The sequence below is a fragment of the Aspergillus eucalypticola genome (assembly GCF_003184535.1).
Source record: "Aspergillus eucalypticola CBS 122712 chromosome Unknown BO83scaffold_3, whole genome shotgun sequence".
Lineage (NCBI taxonomy): Eukaryota > Fungi > Ascomycota > Eurotiomycetes > Eurotiales > Aspergillaceae > Aspergillus > Aspergillus eucalypticola.
In genome coordinates, this window is record NW_020290277.1 from 394,346 (window position 1) to 418,214 (window position 23,869).

Genomic DNA, 23,869 nt, shown 5'->3' on the forward strand with positions numbered 1-23,869 from the left:
ATCTTTCTATAGCCCTGCGTCCTACATGGGTCTGTTCTCAACCACCATAATTATCTATTTTTTGCTTATTCTGATGGCCAGAGGGATCAATACTAGGTAAGTGCATCGTTACGTTAGGGTTGCAGAAATTCATACAATTTTATCATGTTTCTAAAAGTCAGCACAGACAACCCAGAGGATACCAGTTAATCCCATTTCCCACAAGCCATTTCCTCAATTGTACGGAATACCGGGTTACGGTTGTCTCAAAGTCTTCCGGCTCGCGTCCCAGGAGCTCTCCTAGCAATGGGGACACGAAAGCGCCTTCTCCTAGGCGAATGTGGTGGACGCGCTTGAGAAGGTTGTAGAACGCAGGTTTGTCATTGCCCGATGGGTGATTGATTTAACTTTCTATTCTCCGTTTTTCCCTTCATATGCCAGCTTCCGTAAAACTTCCAGTCCGACGGACCATCGGTTGAGTGCCAAATCCAATTCCACCGGAGTCGGAGCGTTCCCGGCTGTGCGTCATAGCCAATGGCCGATGTGCGGGTAGGAACGCCCAGAGACAAGCTCATACAACAGCGTCATTAGTACAAAGTTGATAAAGGCTGGGCACAACGAAATTCGAGGATATTGGATTCTACTTCACTAAAGCCAACAAAGATGCCTTCACATTACCCCAACGCCGACGTGAGATTGTGGAAATTGCCAACGAACCGGCAGCGCTGTGAGTTGTAATTCCTGGTGCATCAGACGGCTCATTTCTTACGATCCCCTACAGATCCCTACTTTAAACCCCAAGCAGACTCCGACGGCGGGCACCGCTCTCGTGCCCACGTCTCAAGACTCTACTACCACCAAGCTGTTTACGCCGCTGTCTATCTGAGGGATTTAGCTCCAGAACCGAATTCTGGTGAGTTGCTTCGTGTCACTTGTTTTTTCTTGTCCAAATCCTGGACGTTCTAGACTAACCTACATGGCTCAAGCTCTTCCCTCTCTGCCAATATTCGGCCGAAGATGGGCATCACACCGACTGGCGCTTGGCTCACCTGGTTGGTATCATCTCGCGTGGACCCTGCCTCTCCTTTGTGGAAGTTACTGCGGTCACAGCTAACGGCCGGACCACACCGGAGGATTTAGGCCTCTGGAAAGACTCACAGATCGGACCGTTGAAGAAGATCGTGGACTCTGCGCATAGCCAGGGCCAGTTGATTGGAATCCAACTCTCCCATGCGGGCCGGAACGCGAGTACTGTTGCCCCGTGGTTGAGCATGAACCGAGGGCCGGGAGCTTCTGTTAAATCAGTCGATGGCATTGACCACAATGGCTTTGCACCAGAAAGAACCCTTTTTACTCTTCCCTCCATCCAAGCTTCTGGACTAACATCTGCCTTGCTCTTTGAAGAGCGTCATTGCTGGCCAGACGATGTAGTTGCCCCGAGTGCGATCGCCCGCTTTCAAAGACAAGAACGTCATTCATTGGAAGTTCTCTTACGACGAGATACAATCTTTAGTAGTGGCTTGGGGTAAAGCTGTGAAGAGAGAGGTCCGTCTCCATCCGCTTCCTTCAAAGTATATTCCGTCATCTAACCCCGCTTGATTTCTGTTGCAGGGCAATTGAGGTCCACGGTGCGCATGGATATCTTATCCACGACGTGCTCTCCCTGTCTCCAACAAGCAGACGGACGATTACGGGGGAAGCTTCGAAAACCGGATCCGCTTGGCCATCGAGCTAGTTGACATCTCTCGGCAGCATATGACTCCGAACATGCCTCTCTTCTCACGCGTGAGTGGCAACGAGTGGCTGGAGCATCTAACTGGGACGCGGGCCAGACGGTTCGGTTGGCGGAGGTTCTAGTGGGACACGGGATGGATGTCCTCGATGTACCCAGCGGAGGGAATGATCCCCAGCAGCAGATCAAGGGGTGCCAGGCCTACCAGTCCCCCTACGCATTCCAGGTGAAAGATGCTCTGGGCGATCGTCTTCTGGCGGCCTCCGTTGGGGCCATCACCTCCGGTCCGCAGGCTAATGACCTCTTGAATGCGGGCCTCGATATGGTCGTCATCGGGCGCAATGTTTCAGAAAATCCAGGTCTGTTGTGGACGTTCGTTGAAAAGCTCGATGTTCCATCAGATTCACTGGAGGTTTGCTGGATAGCGCCTTCACCAATGATTACTGCTGGCGTAGAGTTGAAGGAATTGCCAATCACAACAGCTGAGTCTGGTCTTATAGTAATCAAAGCGATCATGGATGCGCGCATCGACAGCTTACAGAACATGGACTTCCCAAATGTCAAGCCAATAACGATTGAGACGTAGATGAACCAGATCTGTGGAGAGAGGACATCAATCTGCCACTGTACAGATCTTGATGGGATTTAGACGGTTCACTGACTCAGGGGATATTGTATATATAATGCAGTCTTACAGAGACAAATATACCGTACTTCTTTTCGTCCAATTCAGCAGCACATATGAGTATTTCACGGACTTGAGACATGTACAAGACTGGAAAAGTCTCAGAAAAACAAGGGCGCAGAGCTACCTACCAGATATCAGGTTCTGAGTGATTTTACCTCACTACCAGAGCAGCTGTCCTTGCGATTTTCTATTTCCTTTTCCTTGAGCACAAATGCAGAACATTTAGGTCGATGCTCGAGTCCGCATACTTTATAAGACGGGATAACGACCCACTCGCCCCAACCAGCGGAGGATATTTGCACAGGACCCATGGTTTCGGCCCACATCGGGCCCGCCGAATTACCATTTTGGAGCAGAACGCGAGATTTTGACTTTCTTTACATGTATCCAGCCCCCCTGTGGTCGGTGATAGAGACATTATCTATTCTCTTTTAGAAGCACAGACAAAAACAGAAGAATGAATCAGCCAAATGACCTGACTAGCCACTTTGCCAAAACTCAAAGCATGTAGCAACATAACCCATGTAAATGCCGTACTTCCTCTTTCTTCATTGCATTTTGATTTCCGAAGGAGTTTGCTGACCCTATCTCAACATGATCAGATGTCCTATATGCCAGAAACATGTTTTTTCATCCAAAATCAACGAGCATCTCGATTCTAGCTGTCAAAGATTTATCGCAAACTTCCACCTACAAAATACGATATCGTCTTCTCTTATCGAAAATGGCAGCAACCCACCAGAAAGAACGAAACAACTCCAACTGGAAGACGGCTACGGTTCAACGGAATTTTTTGCTGGTGGTACCGGAGTTTTGAAAAGAGCAATCCCTCAACCACAGTTTACTATCGCACGAAAGAAACCATACATAGGATCAGCAACGGAGCGACTACGTCTTCGAACTGCACCTTTAGCCGAGCAAGTCCGACCACGATGCTTCGACGACATTGTCGGTCAAGAATCTCTGATCGGCCCAAACGGTACACTTATACGATTGATTGAACAAGATGAGCTCCCGAATATGATATTATGGGGGCCTCCAGGAAGCGGTAAAACTACAATTGCCAGGGTCATCGGGCGTATGATGAGGAGAAAGGCTCACGAAATTAGTAGCTTGACTACAACAACAACAGAGTACAAAGACATCGTCACGAAGGCCACACAGGATGTGCGCAAGGGCCAAAAACCATCCATCGTGTTTTGTGATGAGATACATCGACTCACACGGCCACAACAAGATATATTCCTCGATGCCGTTCAAAAAAATAAAATTTCTCTTATCGGCGCGACCACCGAGAACCCGTCATTGAACATCCACCATACCCTTGTCTACAAATGTAAAGTCTTCAGTGTCACGAAGCCAACTACCAATGACTTGGTCACTATCCTTCGTCGTTCGATGGAATCACAAACCCACATGAAGTCACTACCATTTGTGGACGACGAATTTCTTCAATACATAGCCGGATTTGCTGATGGCGACAGTAGAACCGCACTAAATGTCCTGGAGATAGCTACGGATCTATGCACACGCCCAAGCATGACCAAGGAGAAGTTGAAGCAATCATTGACTAAGAGCTTACTCTACGACCGATCGGGCGACCAGCACTATGACACTATTTCGGCACTCCACAAGTCAATCCGAGGCAGTGATCCCGATGCTGCCCTATATTACCTCGCGCGAATGCTCCAGTCAGGCGAAAACCCTTTATTCATCGCTCGTCGGCTTGTTGTGGCGACATCGGAGGACATTGGTCTGGCGAATAATGTCTTGCAAACATATGCAACCTCGGTCTACCTGATGATTGAGAAGCTAGGGATCAAGGACGCACAGTCTCCGCTGGCTCAACTGGTGGTAACAATGTGTTTGTCAAAGAAGAGCACTAGATCTTATCGTGGTTTGAATAATGCTCTTGCTGCAGTGAAGGAGCCTGGGATGGGTGATGTTCCAGTGCCTTTTCACGCCTTGGATCGCAGGCCTGAGCTTTTGAGGGAGGCTGCGCGGCTCATGTCCACTCACTCCAAACAAGCCCAGGACAGGCAGGAATCCACCCAGGGGTTTCTTCCACGTGCTCTCGAAGGACGGAAGTTTCTGGAAGATACTGATTTTCTGTTTAAACGAGATTCCGACTTGAGTCATGGGTGACAGCCAAAGGCCGCCACGGCTTGAATACCGCCGCACCAAGAACCAAGTTGTCGGTATCCGAACTAGAACTTCCATGCTATTATATGTTTTTGATATAATGTAATCATGCCACGTTGTTTGTAAATACTGTTCTTGCCTCTAATTTAGTGACAATCAGAAAGTAGTGGACTGTTTTACTTTTCATTAGTCATGCATATATCTTCTCTCTGAGAAGGGTATGGAATACATAAGTGATAAGTGATGCTGACCTCACACCTAGCGTACATACATGACTAGTACGGCAGACTACAGCTCCATAATCAGCCATGTGATTCCGGTACAAGCCAACTTGGGTTTTGCGGCCATCTTCTTATGACTAAGGTACACATCTGTCGTACTGGGTACCGTAATAAGTCCACAGAGTCCTTTGTCCTTGCCACGGCAGCCGATAATCCACTATACCAACCGTTGACTGCAGCGCCGAATCTGATTCATGACTCCGAGATCAAAACGCCGCGATTTCTTACAGAACATCGCGACTTGCCAGCATGACTTACCATACTAGAGTCCTTAGCCACGCTGTGTTGCTATGTGCCATTTCTGCCGACCGAGTGTGTCTGAACCGAATGAGTCTCTTTTGCTTGTGCTGACGCCTTATGCATGGCGGATTTGGTAGTGTCTGCACTACAAAGTGCTAATAGAGCCTTGCCCTTGACAAGGTTTGTGGGGTATTATGTTCGAAAGCCGCTGCTCCGTATCTGACTACACGTAGTCGGGTTGAAATCAAGTGCTGATCGACGCGGTGGTTGGCTGGCTGCTGCCGCCATCCTCCAACCATGATTATTTGATTTCGAACAGCATAGAATGTTTTCGCGAAGCATGTGGCCATTCTTCTAGTTCAATATCTGGGGTTGAGCATATCAAACCCTATCCTAGAAGCAACAGCCAATCTTTCTGGAGCATGCGCGCTAGCCAGAAGGAACGGTTACCATTGTCTCGGTCATTCCAAAGTTCTTCAACGAGTCGAAGAGCCATCAGGTTTGTGGGAATGCGATTCAATGAATAGACGGCTCGCAATCTTTCACGCACTTTATCGCGCAGGATGTTATTCGACTCGGTCAATTCGGACCCGGCTGATAGGAGAGCGAGAGATTGGAAGTTCAGATAGTACGAGGATGAAGGAATCAGCATCAAATGGCGTACTGTCTCTTCGGCGTATTTTAGTATCAACGGCTCTTGCGCTTGAGTTAAACCCCGATGCATAGAACAACTCCTCTGTGCATGAACACGAGATTGATAAAGTAGAACGAGACCTTGATAGCGGAACGCTTCGTATAAGTGGACGAGGTCGGGATTTTGGGCGCTCGTCGTCCATTCAATAAGCTGGGCCTCCAGTATGGCTTCTTGAGTGAAGTTCCGATTCTGCGGCACATCATGTACCTTTCGACAATACCGTCCGACATTGGCTATTGTAAGGAGTAGGCTGCTACATGTTCCGTACATTGGATGGTGCCAGTCACCCATCCTATGCACCGCGAGAGATATTATGAATGAGTTGATACTCTGTGGTTCACCGGGTTCTACTAAGAACGAACTGCACATGTCCCAGTAAAGATACACACCCAGGCAGAGTCGAACCACAGGGTCATTAGTCGTCGACACAGATGTGTCTTGAAGCATACTGTTCATCAAGGCACGGGCACCAAATAAGTGCTGTTTGCCATAGTCCTTCGGGTCAGGACCAGCAACTTGCATAAAGGACAATAGCATTATGGTCAAGAAGTGCGTGTAGTGAGCACGTTGGACTTGATCTATCTCTCTTCGAAGGCAAGCTATGGCTTTGCCATGTTCCTCAAGGGCCAGAATAGGGGCCTCTGCCGGAAAGTACTGTTCATGGTTGGCACTGATTGAGTGGATAGCATGGAGAAGTGCGGGAGATTGGGCTAGGTCTTTCAGAATAGGGAAAGAGAACGGATTGTTCTCAGGATCTATAACGAACGCTTGGCTGACTTTCTCCAGGTAATACTGTAGTAACCGTCGATTGACATGCGTTTTAGGCTGAAGTGAGAGCCACGGTGCCTCAAATTGCCATTGTGTTAGCCGCGGGACCGACGTACAGACCAGACCTCGACGCTGGCACCGCTTGCACGTCGGATAGCCTTCATCGCATTTGACCCGCTTCGCCTTGCATTCTCGACAGCCGAATTTGCTTTTGTTTCGCGCTCGAACCGGTAAGCCCTTGTACTCTCGATGCGTAGTTGGATTTGCAGGCTCGCTGACTATCACTTGTTTGAAACGTAATCCGCGGACCTCCATATCTGGTTGGATAGACTGTTGCATTGGAGACGAGAATTTGGTGAAGAATCTGAGGAATCGCCACGAGGGTTGCCGTATCACCACTGGATTACTAATCTCATCCGCGACACCAAACCCGTTTTAACTTACGGTACCATATCTGATCCGTCTTGAATTCTTGTTTGTATCAACGACGCGGCTGCGATCATTCTGCCCCGGTGTTGACTGTGTCCATGTCGTGCGCATGTCGTTGAGAAAGCCCGAAAGCCCTCGTGATGTGCCGAGCGGCCAAAGGACCCATGATTACCTTAAGTAGCAGCACAGAGAATCTTTCTACAGGTGCAAAAATGGACCAGGCGTGAAGTCTCTTCTTCTTCTGTCTATCACCCAGCGCAGACCAATGGTTCATTTTCAGCGCGGTTATATAGCTCGAGGCAGTCTTCGTTAGTGCCAGTCTCCAGTGTATAATGAGAGGTTTCGGTATGATATGCCGCAAGCAGTCTTCGACAGACCACCCACCATTTATCATCGAGGGGCTTTCGTTTTTAGAGGCGCAGGGGTGAGAGACTGGTTTGGCTATCTGTTTGAGAATCAGATTGTAAACCAATAATCACGGTGTTATTTTGCCATTTGGCCACCCAGCATTGGTATTGGCTCGAAATATATCATCGCACGAGTTCATGTTGACATACATGTGGGTAATCAGTGGCTGTGCCCATGGAAACTGTGAGACCTCCCCACTATAACCTTTTCCATTTCTGGACAGATCCCGAGAATTATCCCAATCATTCGGGGCCTAAAGTGCCACGAAACCTAGTAGTAAGAACCCTGGACAGGAACTAAGAGGTAGATGGCTAACTATATTCTGGGAGGGTCTTCATATCTCTGCGCCAAGCAGTAGCTGCCAAGAATGGTTGTCCACAATATTTCATTATGAAAAGTACATACAAATCGCCGCTTGGACCCACGTTACCTTCCTCTTCTGTCGAGAATGCGAGGTTGAACAGGCGCATTGGAGAAGGTTTCGGCTAGCTTATGGCACCTCCAACGTACTTGAAGTCAATGAGACCCTGATAGTTGAATACACCTACTAGTAAGCAACCATCACGCGCTCCCTCTGAAATTCCCAAGAAGCAGACTTCTGCTGACTATCGAAACTACCCACAAGATGGAGAACTTGACCATAGATGCGACCGACATGTCACGGTTCGACGCATTTTCCATCATCTCCGTCGGCTATAAAACAGTTGGCGACCATGCAATCACTGTGGATGTGCTCTATCCCAAGACCTTGAACGACTCCACGCAGCAACACAAGTCACCCTCCGGCCCTCGACCAGTCCTACTTCGCTACCACGGTGGCGGCCTTATTGCGGGCTACAGTCTCTTTCCTCCATTCTTCAGCCCGTGGTATCTCGAACTTGCGCAGGAGTGTTCAGCCATCATTGTTTCTCCAAATTACCGACTGTTGCCAGAATCTTCTGTACTGGACGTGCTTGAAGACGTGGAAGACCACTGGCATTGGATGCATCAATCGCTCCCCGCACTACTGCAGCGGGAAACAAAAGGTACCGTGGAGGCAGACCTGGAACGTATCATGACCATCGGCGACAGTGCCGGCGGATATCTTAGTTTACAAATGGGGTTAAATCACCCGGACGAGGTTCGATCGGTCAATGCCGTTTATCCTATGGTTAACCCGAAAGCATCCTACTTCAGCAGTGGCCAGGAGCGACCGGTTCTCAACCTCCCGGCTTATCCACCGGATACGTTGAGATTACACCTAGACCGTGTTAAGAGACAGGAGGCAGTCATGCAGAAGCCTGTGATTGTATCCGCCGCTGCTGATGCTGAACGATTCCGCTTAATGTTTGCGGCATGCCAGCACAGCCAGCTAGGGCAAATCTTCCCAGAAGCCCCCATTACCCCCTATTTGCTTGAAAGGCTCGATTCCGGAGCACGCTTTCCACGTGGTGGAGTGTTGATACTTCATGGACGAGATGACAGCCTGGCCCCTGTCACAGAGAGCTACGCATTACAGGGAAAGCTTGCCCAGGTTGACCCCAACCTCAACTTTCGACTTGTCGTGCGGGATGGGGAGCATGGATTTGACCATCATGCTAACTTACATGATGATTGGTTATGGGATGCGATTCAGGACATTGTTAGATCCTGGTTAGACTGAGTATTCAAAGTTCTGCTGAAGTCCAGAGATGTGCTCCTTCAATACTTGATATGTAGGTACAGAAGAATTTAACTACCCGCAAGACTTGAAATGATGTATCGGGTCAGTATGGACAGCAGACGACCTAACAAGTCCGCACATGTAGTTGGGTGGGTAAATAGGGGCTTGAATAGAGCAGCAAGCTACCCAGACAGTGCCTGACGACTGCTACCATACTAGGCTGGTGTATTTCCGTTCTATTCTTCACCATATTTCTCTCACAATTGTTGTTGCTTTTACTAGAGTTCTTCAGGTACATGCTTGTCGTGGTGTAACTGTTCCTCAAAATGAGGGTTTTTAATGTTCATGGTGTGTTTTCCGCTACTGATGGGTAATTCGACCAGAAAGGGAGAAGATCTGCCCTGTAAGATGTGACCTGTTTTAGCTGCTTCACGGGAGATGAGATTGAGTCTCAATTTGTTAGGTGGTCTTGTGTGCTGTGTTATATAAATAAAATACTATCTATAGATGAGGGTGTAGTATGTTTGACGAAGCATAATGGAAACAGGAAAAAAAGGCTTTGGTGCGCAAGAAATTCAAATATATCAGGCATATCAGCCAATTTCAAACCAGGTGAGCTACCACCTCGACACATATTGGAAAGAATCCCTCCTATCCATCACAGGATTAAATGTGCCCAATTCCACAATTCTTAGGAACATAACCGCGAGCATCCGTCGCAGAGCCAGCCGGTGCAATAGTCAGTCCAGCAAAGTCACTGAAAAAACCAGTTTCGGAGCTGCTAAAAGCACCAGACTTGCTGTAGCCATTCGGCTGGCAAGCGCGGCCCAAGGCGGACTTGCAGGACGCGGCGTTGGTTTCGCTGGCGCTGAAGAGCTGGTTCTCGGGCTTGGCGGGGGCCACCTCGACAACATCTTCGAAGAAGCATCCCTCAAAGATACCACGGCCCTTTTCACCGCCCTCGATGGCGTGTCCAGGGATGGAGGACCAGACACTGTTGACTGCGTGGAAGAGGGTTGTGCCGGAGAGGGCAGGGCCACGGCCGGTGGTGTGGTAAACGTAGTTGTCTGTGAGTAAAGGCGTGTTAGTCGAATAGTGGCTTCGTCTAAATTTTCGTGGGACACGTACTCTGGAAGGTGATCTCGTCTCCTTTGCCAACTAGCTCCAATGTCCAGTAGTGGTGGTCATCACAGCCTGCGGAATGGGTGGTCTTGCCGTTCAGGAAGTTGTTTGACCAAGTCATGCGGGTGTTGGGGTGGAAGCCGGTAACGTAGTGTTGGCGTCCGATGAGAGAAGTCTAATCCGTCAGCTAATATTAGGAACTCGTCTATAACTATCAGGAAATGGGGATGCCTGTCTTACCTCGCAGTGGTCGATCCAGATCAGGTCAGCGCCGAAGAAAGTAAAAGCGTCGCCACCCCAGACAAAGCTGTATTCAAATACATTAGAAAAATTGATGTGTTATAAAGCACGCGACAGCTTGTAGTCTTGGGATGATACATACCCAGGATTGAGATCCGTAATCTTAATGTTCTGAACAATGATATTGGAAACACCACCCTCAAAGTAGAGCCCCTTTCCACTGAGCACGCCTTTATCTCCCTCACCAACAAGAGTCTTGTTGGACTTGATATGAATGCCATTCTTGGCAGCTTTGTCGTACGTGACGGTTACGGCGGGATTTTTACCACACCATCCATTGGAGTTGATGGCCAACTGGCAGGCCTTCCCTGTACCCCAAGGCGCGCATCCATCTTCGGTCGTGGTTCCCTCGGTTCCGATGAAGTCGAAGGTCTTGGTGAGAACGACGACTTGAGGTTCGTCGCTCTCAAGTAGGGAGACCAGCTCCTCGTTGGTTTTAGGGTAGCTGGGGGTTGTATCGCCACCGCCAGTCACGCCGGCTGCGAAACCCTGTGCGGCACCTTTGATGACACTGGCGCTGGCCAAGGCGGCATTAAGACAGAGAAGATGTAGGAATGAGACCTTCATGGTGAATAGGAAGTGAAAAAGTAGAGATTGGTTTGACAGACTGGAGTATTGTCCAGACGTCCAACCTTTCATCCTTATGTACTTCAGGTCACCTAGCAATATATTATAGCCAAGGACTGAGTTTTGCCGAAGAAAAGAACCCCAGTAGCTATAGGGGCCACTGTTGTTACAAAGTGATCATAGTTCCTCCAGCCAAGAACTACTCTGCCCCACTGTAATGCAACTGAATGCACAAGTAGGAAAGGCCTGCAGTGACGGTTGATTCAGGGATATGTTGTCCATATCACACAATCCTCTAAATGGAGTTTGTCTCATACCATTACAAGGACTCAATGCAGTGTCCCTTTTTAAGATACTTGAAAAGGATCACAGGCTTTCGCCATATTCTCTGGTAAGTCAGACACTGAAGACTCATCGTACACATTCATTGGTTTGTGTCGGTTGTTTCCCTTGAGCAAGCTGCCAAAACAACCTTGAATTATAACACTTTTAAACAACCTGAACGTATATCTTAGACGGTGACTTTGGTTCATGAGAATTTGCTGGCTTGTTTGGTTGACACTGACGCCATAGCCAACTAATTTGGAGTGGGTCTGCAAGACCCTGTGAGAACTAACTTGAAGAAGTGAATTCCTGGAGAACCCTGACCCACCCTCCCGAGACATCCACGCGGCTTTCCGCTCAACAGCCGAACGGGATGTAACCCGTCATGGCTCAGAACAAACAGACCATGCATATATGTCACAACTCTACATACAGCTCCTTCATTTCAGAATTCCTTATGTTCACATTTCATTGCAAGGATGCGTATCCAGGTTATGGATGCGGTACAACCAAACCGCTCAATGACTCAGGTATCTCTACTACCGATCCTTCTCATACTAACGATCCTATTTATGGTAGCTGCATCGCGGGAAATACTCGGACCCAGTCGGTGAAATTACACGCAAAAACTGGAAAATTTCCGAGTTGCTCGATCCCTTGCTTATAACCAATCTACGAAGATCCGGAATAAAGCACTCTACGAGCTCAGGCCGAGGGTGTCAGCTCTTAGGGCCCCTGTCACATGTTTTACACTCAATTTGGCAAACGGGTGGGTGACGTTGTAGAGAAGACGGTTAAGGGGTGGCATAGCTTACTGCTAGTTCTCGGCCATCCTTGAGTTTTGGATCATCACGTTCGACCTACGGTGTATGTCCTAGCCATCCGTGTTCTAGTTACAGTACGTGTGAGGATCGGTTAGCAATAGACTCTAGCAGATGAAGACCACTGATGATATAAAAGGTCGTACGTTGGCAGGTGCACCAGAATGTCCACTTTCCGCCAGCATTGTCGTACTATAATGAGGTGTCCATGACATTCACAGTGAGATTGAAACAATCTAGAGAGTTGAGCATCGTGAGCTCAGAAATGGTGGCATGATGCAGTCCGTTCGTGCCCAGAAGGCAGGGAGGATGACACTGGAATCTTAAGCAATCGCTCCACCAGAATTAACCGGTTCCTAGAGTAGGACATTATGATCAATAAGCTGATCACAATTAGCTTAATGATAGAAGAAGAATTATTCATCATCAATGACCCCTTTCCCATTGCTATGGATGTTCACGTTATTGCTTGGAAATCGCCAGAACCGAGTCGCAGTCAGAACGAATATTAAAATGCCTCGGTTGTCCAGAGATCAAGATGCTTTCTAAAAGGGAAACTGCCTTGAATGGCGAAATAAATGAGCCCGGTGAACAATTGTCAGAAGGTTTACCGATTCTATGACCGTAAAATCTGCGGGACATGCCAGCTGCTGTCGTGCGCAAAGTTTTCCCATACAGCTTGACTGTTAGTATCAACAAGGTCAATGCCATTTACGCTGTGGAACCAGAGCACATCAACATTGATAGAAAAAAAAGTGATAAAATAAAAAAAAAATAAATAAATAAATAAAGAAATAAAAAGCCCTCTTTGAAGTTGCCCTTTTAGTTTTGCTTTAGTAGAAGATAAGCACATACGACCACAGGGTGTGGAAAATAGGGCTTCCCGTCCGCTCAGCCGTACTCAAGCCACACGCCGGGAGGTTAGTAGTTGGGTGGGTGACCACCAGCGAATCCCTTCTGTTGTATGTTTTTGAGTTTTTATCTTTGTCGACGATAGTTAAACTTCTAAATAGATATCATAACTATTACGGGAGAATAGACTCTGCATCACGTTGCATGTGTCTCACGAAAATCGAATAGGCAGAATCACCTAGTTGGGCAGCTGGCGACGAGTTAAAGCTAGGCGATAGCCGAGTCCAAATAGCACACTTCAGTATGATGTGTAGTTTTCTTCTGTTTTCAGTCGAGCCCATGAACTATACGTACCGTTTTCATCATTGTAATCTCCGAAAGCTCCTAGATCATAAGACTTCCACCGCTTTCCACTCCAGTCAACATCTGGTCTTCCAACGGTAGATCACCGCATTGCCAGTAAGCAGACAACATATCTTAGGAACAATCTTGGTAATACCAATGAACAAGTAACATTCTCAACTTGCAGCTTACGCCCATAGAATGACCCGTTATGCGGCAGTCAGCACTTGCTACACCTTCCTCTCAACATCAATCAACATCAACAGGGTGAGATAAAAATGGCATAATGTATAACATTGGTATTCAAAACCAAAGAAGCTTCTTACTATCAAAGCCAATTGTATTTTCACCTTGGCCCTCCAAGAAACTTGGTCAATAGTTCTCACTAAGCAGACCATGAACAATGGTTTGGGACTAATAGCCGCAGCAACCGGCTGAACAATCCCAATATGATCTTCTTTCCGCCATTATCTCTATTATGAAGTTCCAGGACATTTGAGAAAACGGTTAGACCTCCATTGAGAAGTTGAGAATCCTTCCGTGAGTAAATTCCCGTCATTGGAGCACCTTTCTCAGTCTGTGGCAGATAGCCGAAAGAAACAGAGGTCACCCAGTATGACCTACTTTTGAAAGTATGAATATTCAACCCAAGTTGGCACTTTCCTAATTCTAAGGCTTTGCAAATCAGGCAATTCCTCAAACATAATCCGCTATCCGACAGGAAATTTCCAGGCATAATTCAGGTTTACCTGCCTGTACTGAGACGAATTTTGCGGAAACTGCCACATCAAATTGATATATTGCCAAACAAGTGCTACCTACATAACTTATCAGAAGGCGATATCATTACTTAAAAAGATATAAGAAGCCCCTCTTCACCCTGCACTTTGGGAATTGGAACAGTTCGTTCGCTCTCATCTTTCTCAACGACTACAGCCAAACGATCCTCTCATCCACCATTCCAACAACGCCCAAGACATACATTCATCACCATGCCTCTAATTATCCCCGAAATCAGTTTTGTCCCCAGCACCCTCCTGCACTCGACCAGCCACCTCAAAATCGAATACCTGGAGCTCTGTGGAACTAAACCCGAAGGAACGCAAGATTACATTAGCGGCACCAACCTCCAGCTCCTCACCAACATCTGGACACTCAAGATCCAAACCAAAAATGACCCGGACACCAACACCGGCGCTATCAGTCTCATTCTTGACCTTTCACCCCTCGGAAACAGCAGTCCCTGCCACATGCATGTCACAATCACTGACGAGCCCCGCGGCCCCGCTTATGCCGACGAGAAGAATATCATGAAGCGCGTGCGCCTCCATGAAGTGGAATATACTGTCGGGGGTCTTTGTGATCTCATTGTTGATAATGACCTTGATAGATATTTTTATATCGACAGACATTTTTATCAGCAGAATAGGCAATGGTTCAAGATGCTTATTGACTTACTTGGGCGAAATCAGAGAATTCCAGAACAGGAAGTGAGGGATGCTCAAAATGCTCTCACCTTTGTTTGGAAGGGGCCAGGAACTGACACTGAGGATCGAGAGGATCTTGCAGTCCAAGCTACCATGTTGAGGGGAACTATTGATCGTCGTGTGAGACACAATCTTGGTTTCTGATGATGGTATAAATGGGATGATTTGGGGGGAACGTATAGCTTGCATGTGTGCTTGAGAATGGTTTTGATTTTAGGCTAGGGTACTAAATTGTTATAATGCCTAGGAACCAGATTCTTGGATTATCATTTGGCAATACGGTAGACGATAGCAGTAGTGGTCATGTAGACTGTTTCGGAGGTAAAGTGCTGTAAGACTATCAACTAAATTAATAACAAGTAGTGTGCTTGGTATGTGTATATACTGACTATATGTCTCATTAGCCCTACTTCAACAGCATATCTTTTTCTTACTACTCCAATAATTACTATGTGAGATGTGAGGTGCTAATCCAAAACATTCATACATCTGCTGATTACTATAACTATATGCTAACCTTATCTCTTCTTAATCCCATCAACCCTCAAAGTCAACGGCTCGCCCTCCCTATCCCACGATACAAGCATACTCTTTGAGACCTTTTCCACCTCAGCTTCTCCAAGTGTCTGCAGGTCCGGATGCTCAGGCCCCTGCGTCACCCGACAAGCCAACAGCGCCAGCGCCGATGACTTCCACATTCCCACTCCTTTAGCCCTCGCAGTATGAGCCACAATCAATATCAAGAACAAGATCAACAAGATCGTGATCATGATCGGAGCCGCAGCCCAATACCAGCGCACAGATATATATGTCTGCGTGGTAAATGCCTCCCCGGTAATCGTGGTGCTATTCGGCCCGGCACGAATTCCCTTTGTAATGCCGACAGCAACGTTCTTCATAACGGGGCTGGCGTCTTTCCCCTCCTGCACGGAATACGTCCACCCAGCTTCGATTTGGTCTGAGAGGAATATAGTAGATGTGAAAGAGTTGAGGATCTGTAGCACGGTATTTCCTGCGATGGTATAGTTACCATTGATTGCGAAACTTGGGGTTGAGCTGTTCAGTGGAGCCAGCTCATTGGGGTAGAACATTTGGAAGTATCTGTTTTTCATAAAGAGCTGCTCCGTCTCAGATGCTTCAAGTGACTGGTGATCAGAGGTATAACTGTTGTTTGTGTATCTCTAGGCGCAGAAATACAGGGCGCATTCAGTGATTTATGGCTTTGGTTCCAGCACAGTGAGGTTTCCGGCAGTATATAATATGTTTGGATTGTCGTATATCGCCGCTGCCAGGCCAACAATCGGATTCAAGATCCCAGCGACCCGGGGCCCTTGGGAACTGCTGAGGTTTAGACAATCTGTGTCTGTATTGGCGAAAGTCCAGGTTTCCTTCCCGAGTTCAACTGCGTTTCCAGATCCAATGTCTACAGTGGCCGCTCTAAAAATATCCGGCGTTATCCGTAAGTCTCCCGGCATGGTATATGTGCAATTTGGTTTGGCCCCTTGATATGCCGTACCATTGAGAAAACTCGCATACGAGCTGTTTAAGGAGAGAGCCGTGCAACTCTGCAGTAATTGCGAGATAACATCCTGACATCTGCTGCATGCCCCCAGGGTGTCAAAAGTAGGATACTTGCATAAACCTATACTGCAGGTTGGCTCCTGGGTATTGTCTGACCCATAGATGCTTTGGAGGATAAGCAGACTCATAGTATTATCACTATTTGCATTGCCGGGTACGTAGGCCTGGGCAGTCTGTAGAAAAGCCGTTTCATTTAAAGCGGGAACAATACAAGAAGGAAAGGTGAGAATCTGCTGGGTCAAGAAATCAAGTGCAGCCGACAGAATCAAGATAACTACACCGAGAGTAGCCAGGCTGGGGCGGTTAGTAGTAATCAGTTGCAAAGAACCCCAGATGCCTTGGCTGGCCTGATCAAGAGCGTATAGATCGTATAGCCGTCTTTGGCTGCGATAATGATTCCATTTGAGTTGACTGAGACAAACTCCGACCGGGAATAGCAGTGTAGCTCTATTGGCGGTTGCTATCACCGCGACCACTGCATTTGGAGAGACTCTGTATGTCCAGTCGGCATAGGGCATCCCATCCAGGTGGTTTAGCAGCACGATCAGAATGACCACACATGCAACGCTCAATACGGATGCACCAATTTCCCATCCCCAGGATAACAAGCCGGTAGGGGCTTTACTCTTCTTCATAGCCGACCCATGAATCTCTGGGGGACCCTCAACTTCACGAAGCAAATATGTATTGGACAGCCCATAGTCGGTGATTGGGTTGCTCTGGCTAGGATATGTTTCTCTTGAGTCAGAGCGGGAATGTTCGCCATCGGATTCTGGTCCACGAAGGCAGCGCTCCAGAGACCCGTTAGTTTCTTCCGATGGACGGACTGGACTTGGAGGGCGGGAGACCATGATCGAGCCCTATTTTCCTTCGTCTTCTCAGACCACAGGATGGGGTCGTTGTTGTACCTCCATAATAATCTGCGGGGAGTGAGAGTATTATATGGGACAGCCTTGCAGAGCCCTCCTTAGCCGGAGGGCTTAGCGCTTATTTCCCTGCCACGCACTAGTTAATCCCTCAACACTGCCAGCAAATGAACAGCTACAGTGCCTCAGACCCTCTTGAAGGATCTTACCATCTTATATGAGCCACTTTCTCAAGTATCTTGGCTCTCATCTTACTTGGACCCTCCCTCGTTTTTGGGAAGTCAATCTCACTCACCGTACATCTCTTGTCCAGCTGGCACAACCCGGTTGCCTGACTAGCCTAGGGAGATAAATTGAAAGAAAACAAAATTGGAAAAAATGAGGCTCAAAGAGCTTGTAATCGATCCCTTCGAAGTTCATCCTGTCCGGTGTGATGCCGGTACTATCTTTCGTGTCTACATTACATGTAGTAGGTTTTGGCGATTTGAAACCCTACGATCGATCTTATAGGTTCTTTTTTTTTTTTCAGCAACCATACTATTCTCTAATGCAGCCAGTGAAGACTAGAAGCAAAGTAACGCTCGGAATGCGCGCAGATTTTACTATCACGATATAAAAGGTAACCAAAAATAAAAGAGAGTATTGATTTTGAATGGTCAAAATGGCAGTCAGAGTCAGAACAGCACATGATACAATTTTTGCCCTTATCTCGTCGTCAGTTTACCATGTGTAAGGCTTTGTGCCTTCTTATTTGTCTTGATCATTCTCTACCATGATGAATTCTTCTGCGTCCGAGTTTTCCTGCGTTCGCGGTAATCTTTCGGTCGGGCGAGATGCAAGGGGCCAGATTTCCCGAGGAATGCGCTCCTTGTGAGAGCCAGCGCTATGAGATCTTTAGCTTAGATGTCCCACGAATCTACTCTAAGACATACCGTATCTTGGTCCTTAAATGCTGTGGATCCAGCCAGCCACATAGTTCATACCTATATAATCGCGTTGGATCCAAGGTTCTTCCCTTTCGAACCTAAGCCTCAGAACCCACATTTAAAATGCACTTCTCCCGTCTCCTCCCGGCTGTGGCCCTAGGCTCAGGTACGAAGGCCTCAAGTAATCCTAATTACTCCAGAACTAATAATCACGCAGTCCTAGCCACCGCAGATATCGTCACCTACTCCCCTCCAACCGAACCGGGACTGTCCTATAGCATCACCATCCCCAATACCACCACCGCCGCTGGCTCCGGTCCCATCTACCTACAAATATCTGCCCCCACAACTCTACAATGGGTCTCCTTAGGTGAAGGCGCTCAAATGGCCTCTGCGAACCTCTTTATTCTCTGGGCCGCCTCTTCCACGGAAGTGACACTGTCACCGCGTTCCAGCTTGGACGGTGGCAAGAGTGAACCTCAATACAACCCTCTTGCAAATGTTACTCTCCTCGCCAGCTCGGGAATTGACAACGGCATTATGACCGCCAACATCCGCTGTGATAATTGTCTCTCGGCCTGGCCTACTCCCGCTGCACCTCCTAGCGATCCCAGTTCTGTGTACACCTTGGACCCTGAGGGAACCTCGACACCTTGGTTCTGGGCTTCTTTTACTGGGCCGCCCTTGAACAATCCTGACCCTTCGGCCGATCTGGCGATGCATGATGATTTAGGTTCCATGCAGTTCGACTTGAGTCAAGCACAATTCTCCGCCGCGGAGGCTACGACTGATCTTCCGTACAATCCCTTCCAATGAGCTTGGCGAGCGAAGCATGAATCTAACTTCTAAGATTATAAAGTATGCTGGAAACCTAATCATGAAGATTTCCAATTTCCATGTCAATGTGTTCCGACTCAGCGCCAAGAGAGAACAGTGCTATTTGGGTGTCAAGAATGCTTAGCTCCCCGGCAGGGGCTCCGGCCTTTGAAACTGAAATCATATTGGTGGGACGTTCATCCGGCTTTTGAATCTTCCGCAGTCGCTTGTTCTGCCCCTACAAATAGGGTAGTATATAAGCTCCATGACAGATCGATCTGAGTATTAGTAGATAGAGACATTGTAGACTCGCTCTGACACAGGCGAACAAACACATGCATGTTCTTCGCATTCTTGTACGTTGCAGTAAGTAGTACACCGTGCTCAGATGTACTTGGTATTTATCTTGACTACTAGTAAAACTTCCAAGGTCTCGATGAGCAAAATGCATTCCAAAGGGAGCAACAGAATTATGTCCAAAATTACAGAGAACCGACGTTGGCCTCGCCAACGTATCTGTCCCGGTATATTATCCATGTGCTTAGTGGAGAACTAAATTCGCCTACTAGGATGTTTTGATTCTTTTCAAATTTCCTATTGTCAAGACATTATCACGCAATGAACATGGCAATTCCAGTCGAATGACCGATAGGGCAGCTGTAGGCCAATCGGCGTTTGAAATCCGGCGTCTGATACCGGAGACTAAGCATCCCAGTGGAGCAACGAGCGCCTCACGTGATCATCATACAACAGTATATATTGTTCAATCTTTTTGGCCGAAAACCCAGCATTGCCATGATTCAGAAATTATACTGCCTGGAGACTCGAATTTGTACCATTGAGACAGGTTTTAGGTCAGACCATTTCAAAATGTCCCTAGTGCCCGACTCTGTGATCCCACGTCCAGCCACAGACGACTACTACAACCTTGGCACATATACTCGACCCATCAGCACTACAAGCCAAGATGCGCAGATCTGGTTTGACCGCGGCCTCATTTGGTGCTACGCCTTCAACCATGCTGAAGGTAACAGATGCTTTGAGCAGGCCATAGCCCACGACCGCAACTGTGCCATTGCCTACTGGGGCTTGGCCTACGCGTCAGGGCCTAACTATAACAAAGCCTGGCGTCTGTTCGATCCGGTTGACCTCAGACAAAGCATGAAGCTATGCCACGAAGCTGCACGAAAGGCTCAAGAGCTCTGCCAAACAGCTCCCGTTACTCCCGTCGAGCGCGCACTCATCGAAGCCATGCAAACTCGCTTCCCCGTCGACCATCCCGCCGAAGACTACGACCAGATCAACCACGCCTACGACGCAGCAATGAAGAAAGTATATGACCAGTTCCCCACTGACCTCGACGTCATGGCTCTCTACGTAGACGCAAAGATGCATACAGCGCAGCGCAAGATGTTCCACATCAAGACTGGCCTCCCCATCGAGACATCTCCCGTCTACGACGTGCAGAAGCTCTTCAAAGATGGCTTGTCCCTTCCCGGCGCAGATACCCATCCGGGTCTGCTTCATTTCTGTATACATTTCTGGGAAATGTCCGCCACTCCTGCCGTTGCGCTCCCGCCAGCAGACGCTCTACGCCATCTCGTCCCTGACGCTGGGCACCTGCACCACATGCCTACTCATCTCGATGTTCTGGTTGGAGATTACCGTCGCTCAGTCGACTCGAATACCGCGGCAGTCCAAGCAGACGAGAAATTCCTCGCCCGCGAAGGTGCAAAGAACATGTACAGCTTCTACCGTCTACACAATTACCACTCACTCGTCTACGCGGCGATGCTCTCCGGTCAGTCCAAAATCGCGCTGAAAGCCATAGACCAGATGGAAGCCTCAATCACAGATGACGTCCTCCGGGTCGACTCCCCACCGCTAGCAGACTGGCTCGAGTTTTTCAAATCAGTGCGCGTTCACGTCTACGTCCGCTTCGGACTCTGGGAAGAGCTCAAAGCACTTCCAATCCCTGAAGATCAAGACCTCTACTGCGTCACCACAGCCATGATGCACTACGGCAAGGCAATTGCGTTAGCAGCGACAAACAACATTCCCGAAGCTCTGCAAGAGCGCACCCTCTACGAAGCGGCTGCTAAACGCGTCCCCCCCAGCCGGAAAGACTACCCGAATCTCATCATTGATATTCTGAAGGTTGCGACGGCCATGCTAGACGGTGAGATTGAGTACCGTCGTGGGAATTTTGAGCGGGGTTTTGACAGCCTCCGGGAGGCAATTCGTTATGACGATGAACTGATGTATACTGAACCGTGGGGCTGGATGTTGCCTACGCGACATGCGTATGCGGCCTTGTCGCTGGAGCAGGGTCATGTGGAGGAGGCTGCGAAGGCGTATGCGGAGGATTTGGGTCTAGATGCGGAAATTACTCGGGCGCATCAGCACCCGAATAATGTGTGGGCGCTGCATGGGTATCATGAGTGTTTGGTGAGGTTGGGACGTGGAGCAGAGGCGCTTATCATTAAGCAGCAGCTGGATGTTGCTTTGAGTGTGGCTGATGTGGATATTAAGTCTTCGTGCTTTTGTCGGTTGGGTGTGCAGGGATCGCAGTGTTGTTCATGAGTTTGTTCGGGTGTATGTACATGAGTCTTATAATGAAGGTCTTTGTATTCGATTGATGGACTAGTGAAAATAGATGCATGACCAGGTCAACTTCCTTGCTGCAGCATTGTACTGAAAGTTATGGCTTCTGCCCGACGGTTGGTTGAGATAGCCGCAGTGCACAAGCGCCAAGAGGCGGACACCCTCATCCTAGATGACCTCCACCCTTCAAAGGGGCGCTCGCATCCACATTCACTCTTGTCAAACATAACATCAGTACCACGAGCGCGACCCCTCCGTATTCGACCCGCCAAACCGCGAAGTCAACCTCTTCATATCCGAATCAACAACATATCAGCACCTGAAATCAAAAGGTCTTTGCAGTAGAGGCGTCATCCCCGACTTCTACGGGACTATCAGGAACATTCAGCCAAAGTAAAGATGTTGTGATTCAAGCTAAGCTATTCTATCCTAATGTTCCCTTTTCTGTTGGGAGAGAACTGTTCAGTCCGTGAACAAGAAAACAATAACTTCGCAGAAACGCAGATACGACAAGGAGGGTGAATGACCACCTAGTACCCCATTTCCTCGCACCGAGCGATTGCCTGATCTATATCATTCAACTCGGGGTTGTCCGTATCATATTCCAGCTTATCTGAATTCATTTGGAGTTGCTGAGTATTCACCAGGATACGTCCGACGACAAGCCTCACGCGCTGCAGCTTGGGACAGATTTCTTTATCTTTGAGCAGTTTGAGGACTTTAAGCCAGCCCCCTTCAGGGTCATAAACCCGATAAAGGACGAGTATCGTTAGGTGTTTTCCATGCAGCTCGAGAAATCGAATGAGGTCTTCAGTGCTGATGTCCACATATTCGATCGACAATCTCCAGAGATCCACGCCGGTCTCATGCTTGGAGTCTGCCCCGTCAAAGGGATCGATAGCCAGTTTCATTAGCCTTCTCCACCAATGGCACATAGGATGTACCGGGGAGCCATGCCACAGCAGATACTTTAGCTTCCAAGCGTTTAAAAACAACGAGGTGAACATTTGGGCAATATATTCTCTGCATGGCTCATCAGAGGGCTCACCCACCGTCAAGAAGACCAGCTTATACCATACAGTACTAACATTGCTGGGGGGAGTGTAGTATTCACATGGTACAACCGTCAGTAACTCTGTATTGGGTTGAATTGAATCCTTCGTGAACAGATATAGATACTCAGGCTGAGTCCCGGCATCCGTAAGAGCCGAGAAAATGATTTGTAGAAACTTGCCGCTGGTGCCATTCGCACTTCGTGGGGACCGACAATAGTCGATAACTATGGTCTTGATATTCGACATCTTCTTCACAGCGTCGGAAATCTGGCTGGTCGCCGGGAACGAGTCAATTATAGAAGTATTTAGCCAAGGAGGAATAGTGGACGCCATCTGCCCCCCGTTTGGGAGCCTTCTGGGCTCAAACCAGAGAGTCTCGGGGTACGAGCAAATACTCTTATCTTATGCCACCTCCAATAGATTATAGAACCCTGTCATGTCATTGGTAACTCTGATTTCGATCCATTTCGCTTTCAACAGGGCCTCTTGAGTCCTGTTGCGTATCCCTTTTGACGCAAGCTGGAGTGTCTTATGGGTCGGCACATCAAGGCAGCACATAATTCGGAAGTACAGTTCAGAGGGTATAGTGTCCAGTCGTCTCAGGTCCGCCCACGTATCCACTTTGCCGAGCTCTGGTTCTCGAAGTGTCGTCTTGATAAACTCTTGTCGGAAAATTGGAGGAATCATTTGCATCGTCATTATGAAAGTGGGGGGCCTAGCACTGAATGAAAGATGGCAGTCGACAAAGTTGATAGTAGTGAGTGATCTATCTTCATTGTGAGAATCCAAATATCTCATAACTAGTCGGAGAAGATAGTTGACATTGTCCTTACCTAAATATGCGGTCGATCGTAACGGTTATTACTGTAATTGGTACTGGTAAACGAGAACGACAGACGTGGTGCTTCATGTGCACCAAAACAAGGCCATATTCTCCAGAGATATTGTGAGATACTGGCATATGGAAAAGGTAAGAGCAGCCTTGCTCTACCACTCATCCTCGTCCCTTCCGTCCGCAATACTGCAATCACATCATATGGGTGGGTAGTTGTTACCCTTTGTGCTTATCATTAGATCCTCTACGCCTGGGGCCTGTATTTGTGGCCTCAATTTGGTACCGGAGCTGGAGTTTGTTTGTTATCAATCCATCTTTTCAATTTGGCTTTCGCGGAAGTTGCTTCTTACCCGTAAGTGACACATCTC

At 48.1% G+C, this 23,869-nt stretch overlaps 10 protein-coding genes across 10 annotated transcripts; 6 read left to right on the forward strand and 4 right to left on the reverse strand.

Moving 5' to 3' along the window:
* Nucleotides 1-642: 642 nt before the first annotated feature.
* On the forward strand, nucleotides 643-2,297 carry BO83DRAFT_423229 (FMN-linked oxidoreductase; the record flags this gene model as incomplete). Its single annotated transcript, XM_025535084.1, has 4 exons — nucleotides 643-706; nucleotides 761-906; nucleotides 966-1,419; nucleotides 1,732-2,297. The coding sequence occupies 4 exons, from the start codon at nucleotides 643-645 to the stop codon at nucleotides 2,295-2,297; spliced, it is 1,230 nt and encodes a 409-aa protein (XP_025392065.1).
* A 696-nt stretch (nucleotides 2,298-2,993) lies between these two features.
* BO83DRAFT_454145 (P-loop containing nucleoside triphosphate hydrolase protein) lies at nucleotides 2,994-4,652 on the forward strand (the record flags this gene model as incomplete). The annotated part of the gene is made up of 1 exon (XM_025536949.1): nucleotides 2,994-4,652. The coding sequence occupies one exon, from the start codon at nucleotides 2,994-2,996 to the stop codon at nucleotides 4,542-4,544; it is 1,551 nt and encodes a 516-aa protein (XP_025392066.1). The 3' UTR covers nucleotides 4,545-4,652.
* Nucleotides 4,653-5,450: 798 nt separating this feature from the next.
* BO83DRAFT_405356 (uncharacterized protein) lies at nucleotides 5,451-6,863 on the reverse strand (the record flags this gene model as incomplete). Its single annotated transcript, XM_025533794.1, has 1 exon — nucleotides 5,451-6,863. The coding sequence occupies one exon, from the start codon at nucleotides 6,861-6,863 to the stop codon at nucleotides 5,451-5,453; it is 1,413 nt and encodes a 470-aa protein (XP_025392067.1).
* Nucleotides 6,864-7,986: 1,123 nt separating this feature from the next.
* BO83DRAFT_353236 (alpha/beta hydrolase) lies at nucleotides 7,987-9,003 on the forward strand (the record flags this gene model as incomplete). The annotated part of the gene is made up of 1 exon (XM_025529035.1): nucleotides 7,987-9,003. One exon carries the CDS (start codon nucleotides 7,987-7,989, stop codon nucleotides 9,001-9,003), a length of 1,017 nt encoding a protein of 338 aa, XP_025392068.1.
* Nucleotides 9,004-9,669: 666 nt separating this feature from the next.
* On the reverse strand, nucleotides 9,670-10,992 carry BO83DRAFT_305007 (polysaccharide lyase family 1 protein; the record flags this gene model as incomplete). The annotated part of the gene is made up of 4 exons (XM_025527244.1): nucleotides 9,670-10,070; nucleotides 10,132-10,300; nucleotides 10,366-10,432; nucleotides 10,508-10,992. 4 exons carry the CDS (start codon nucleotides 10,990-10,992, stop codon nucleotides 9,670-9,672), a joined length of 1,122 nt encoding a protein of 373 aa, XP_025392069.1.
* A 3,331-nt stretch (nucleotides 10,993-14,323) lies between these two features.
* Nucleotides 14,324-14,962, forward strand: BO83DRAFT_385010 (uncharacterized protein; the record flags this gene model as incomplete). The annotated part of the gene is made up of 1 exon (XM_025532602.1): nucleotides 14,324-14,962. The coding sequence occupies one exon, from the start codon at nucleotides 14,324-14,326 to the stop codon at nucleotides 14,960-14,962; it is 639 nt and encodes a 212-aa protein (XP_025392070.1).
* A 374-nt stretch (nucleotides 14,963-15,336) lies between these two features.
* BO83DRAFT_353237 (DUF3176 domain-containing protein) lies at nucleotides 15,337-17,286 on the reverse strand (the record flags this gene model as incomplete). Its single annotated transcript, XM_025529036.1, has 2 exons — nucleotides 16,054-17,286; nucleotides 15,337-15,963 (listed from the first exon to the last, which is right to left on the reverse strand). The coding sequence occupies exons 1-2, from the start codon at nucleotides 17,248-17,250 to the stop codon at nucleotides 15,337-15,339; spliced, it is 1,824 nt and encodes a 607-aa protein (XP_025392071.1). The 5' UTR covers nucleotides 17,251-17,286.
* Nucleotides 17,287-18,314: 1,028 nt separating this feature from the next.
* Nucleotides 18,315-19,007, forward strand: BO83DRAFT_423237 (CBD9-like protein; the record flags this gene model as incomplete). The annotated part of the gene is made up of 2 exons (XM_025535085.1): nucleotides 18,315-18,357; nucleotides 18,409-19,007. The coding sequence occupies 2 exons, from the start codon at nucleotides 18,315-18,317 to the stop codon at nucleotides 19,005-19,007; spliced, it is 642 nt and encodes a 213-aa protein (XP_025392072.1).
* An 823-nt stretch (nucleotides 19,008-19,830) lies between these two features.
* Nucleotides 19,831-21,595, forward strand: BO83DRAFT_434089 (TPR domain protein). Its single transcript, XM_025535748.1, has one exon. It carries the CDS (start codon nucleotides 19,878-19,880, stop codon nucleotides 21,588-21,590), a length of 1,713 nt encoding a protein of 570 aa, XP_025392073.1. The 5' UTR covers nucleotides 19,831-19,877; the 3' UTR covers nucleotides 21,591-21,595.
* A 405-nt stretch (nucleotides 21,596-22,000) lies between these two features.
* Nucleotides 22,001-23,365, reverse strand: BO83DRAFT_454168 (uncharacterized protein; the record flags this gene model as incomplete). The annotated part of the gene is made up of 2 exons (XM_025536950.1): nucleotides 22,001-23,060; nucleotides 23,097-23,365. The coding sequence occupies 2 exons, from the start codon at nucleotides 23,363-23,365 to the stop codon at nucleotides 22,142-22,144; spliced, it is 1,188 nt and encodes a 395-aa protein (XP_025392074.1). The 3' UTR covers nucleotides 22,001-22,141.
* Between the last annotated feature and the right edge of the window lie 504 nt (nucleotides 23,366-23,869).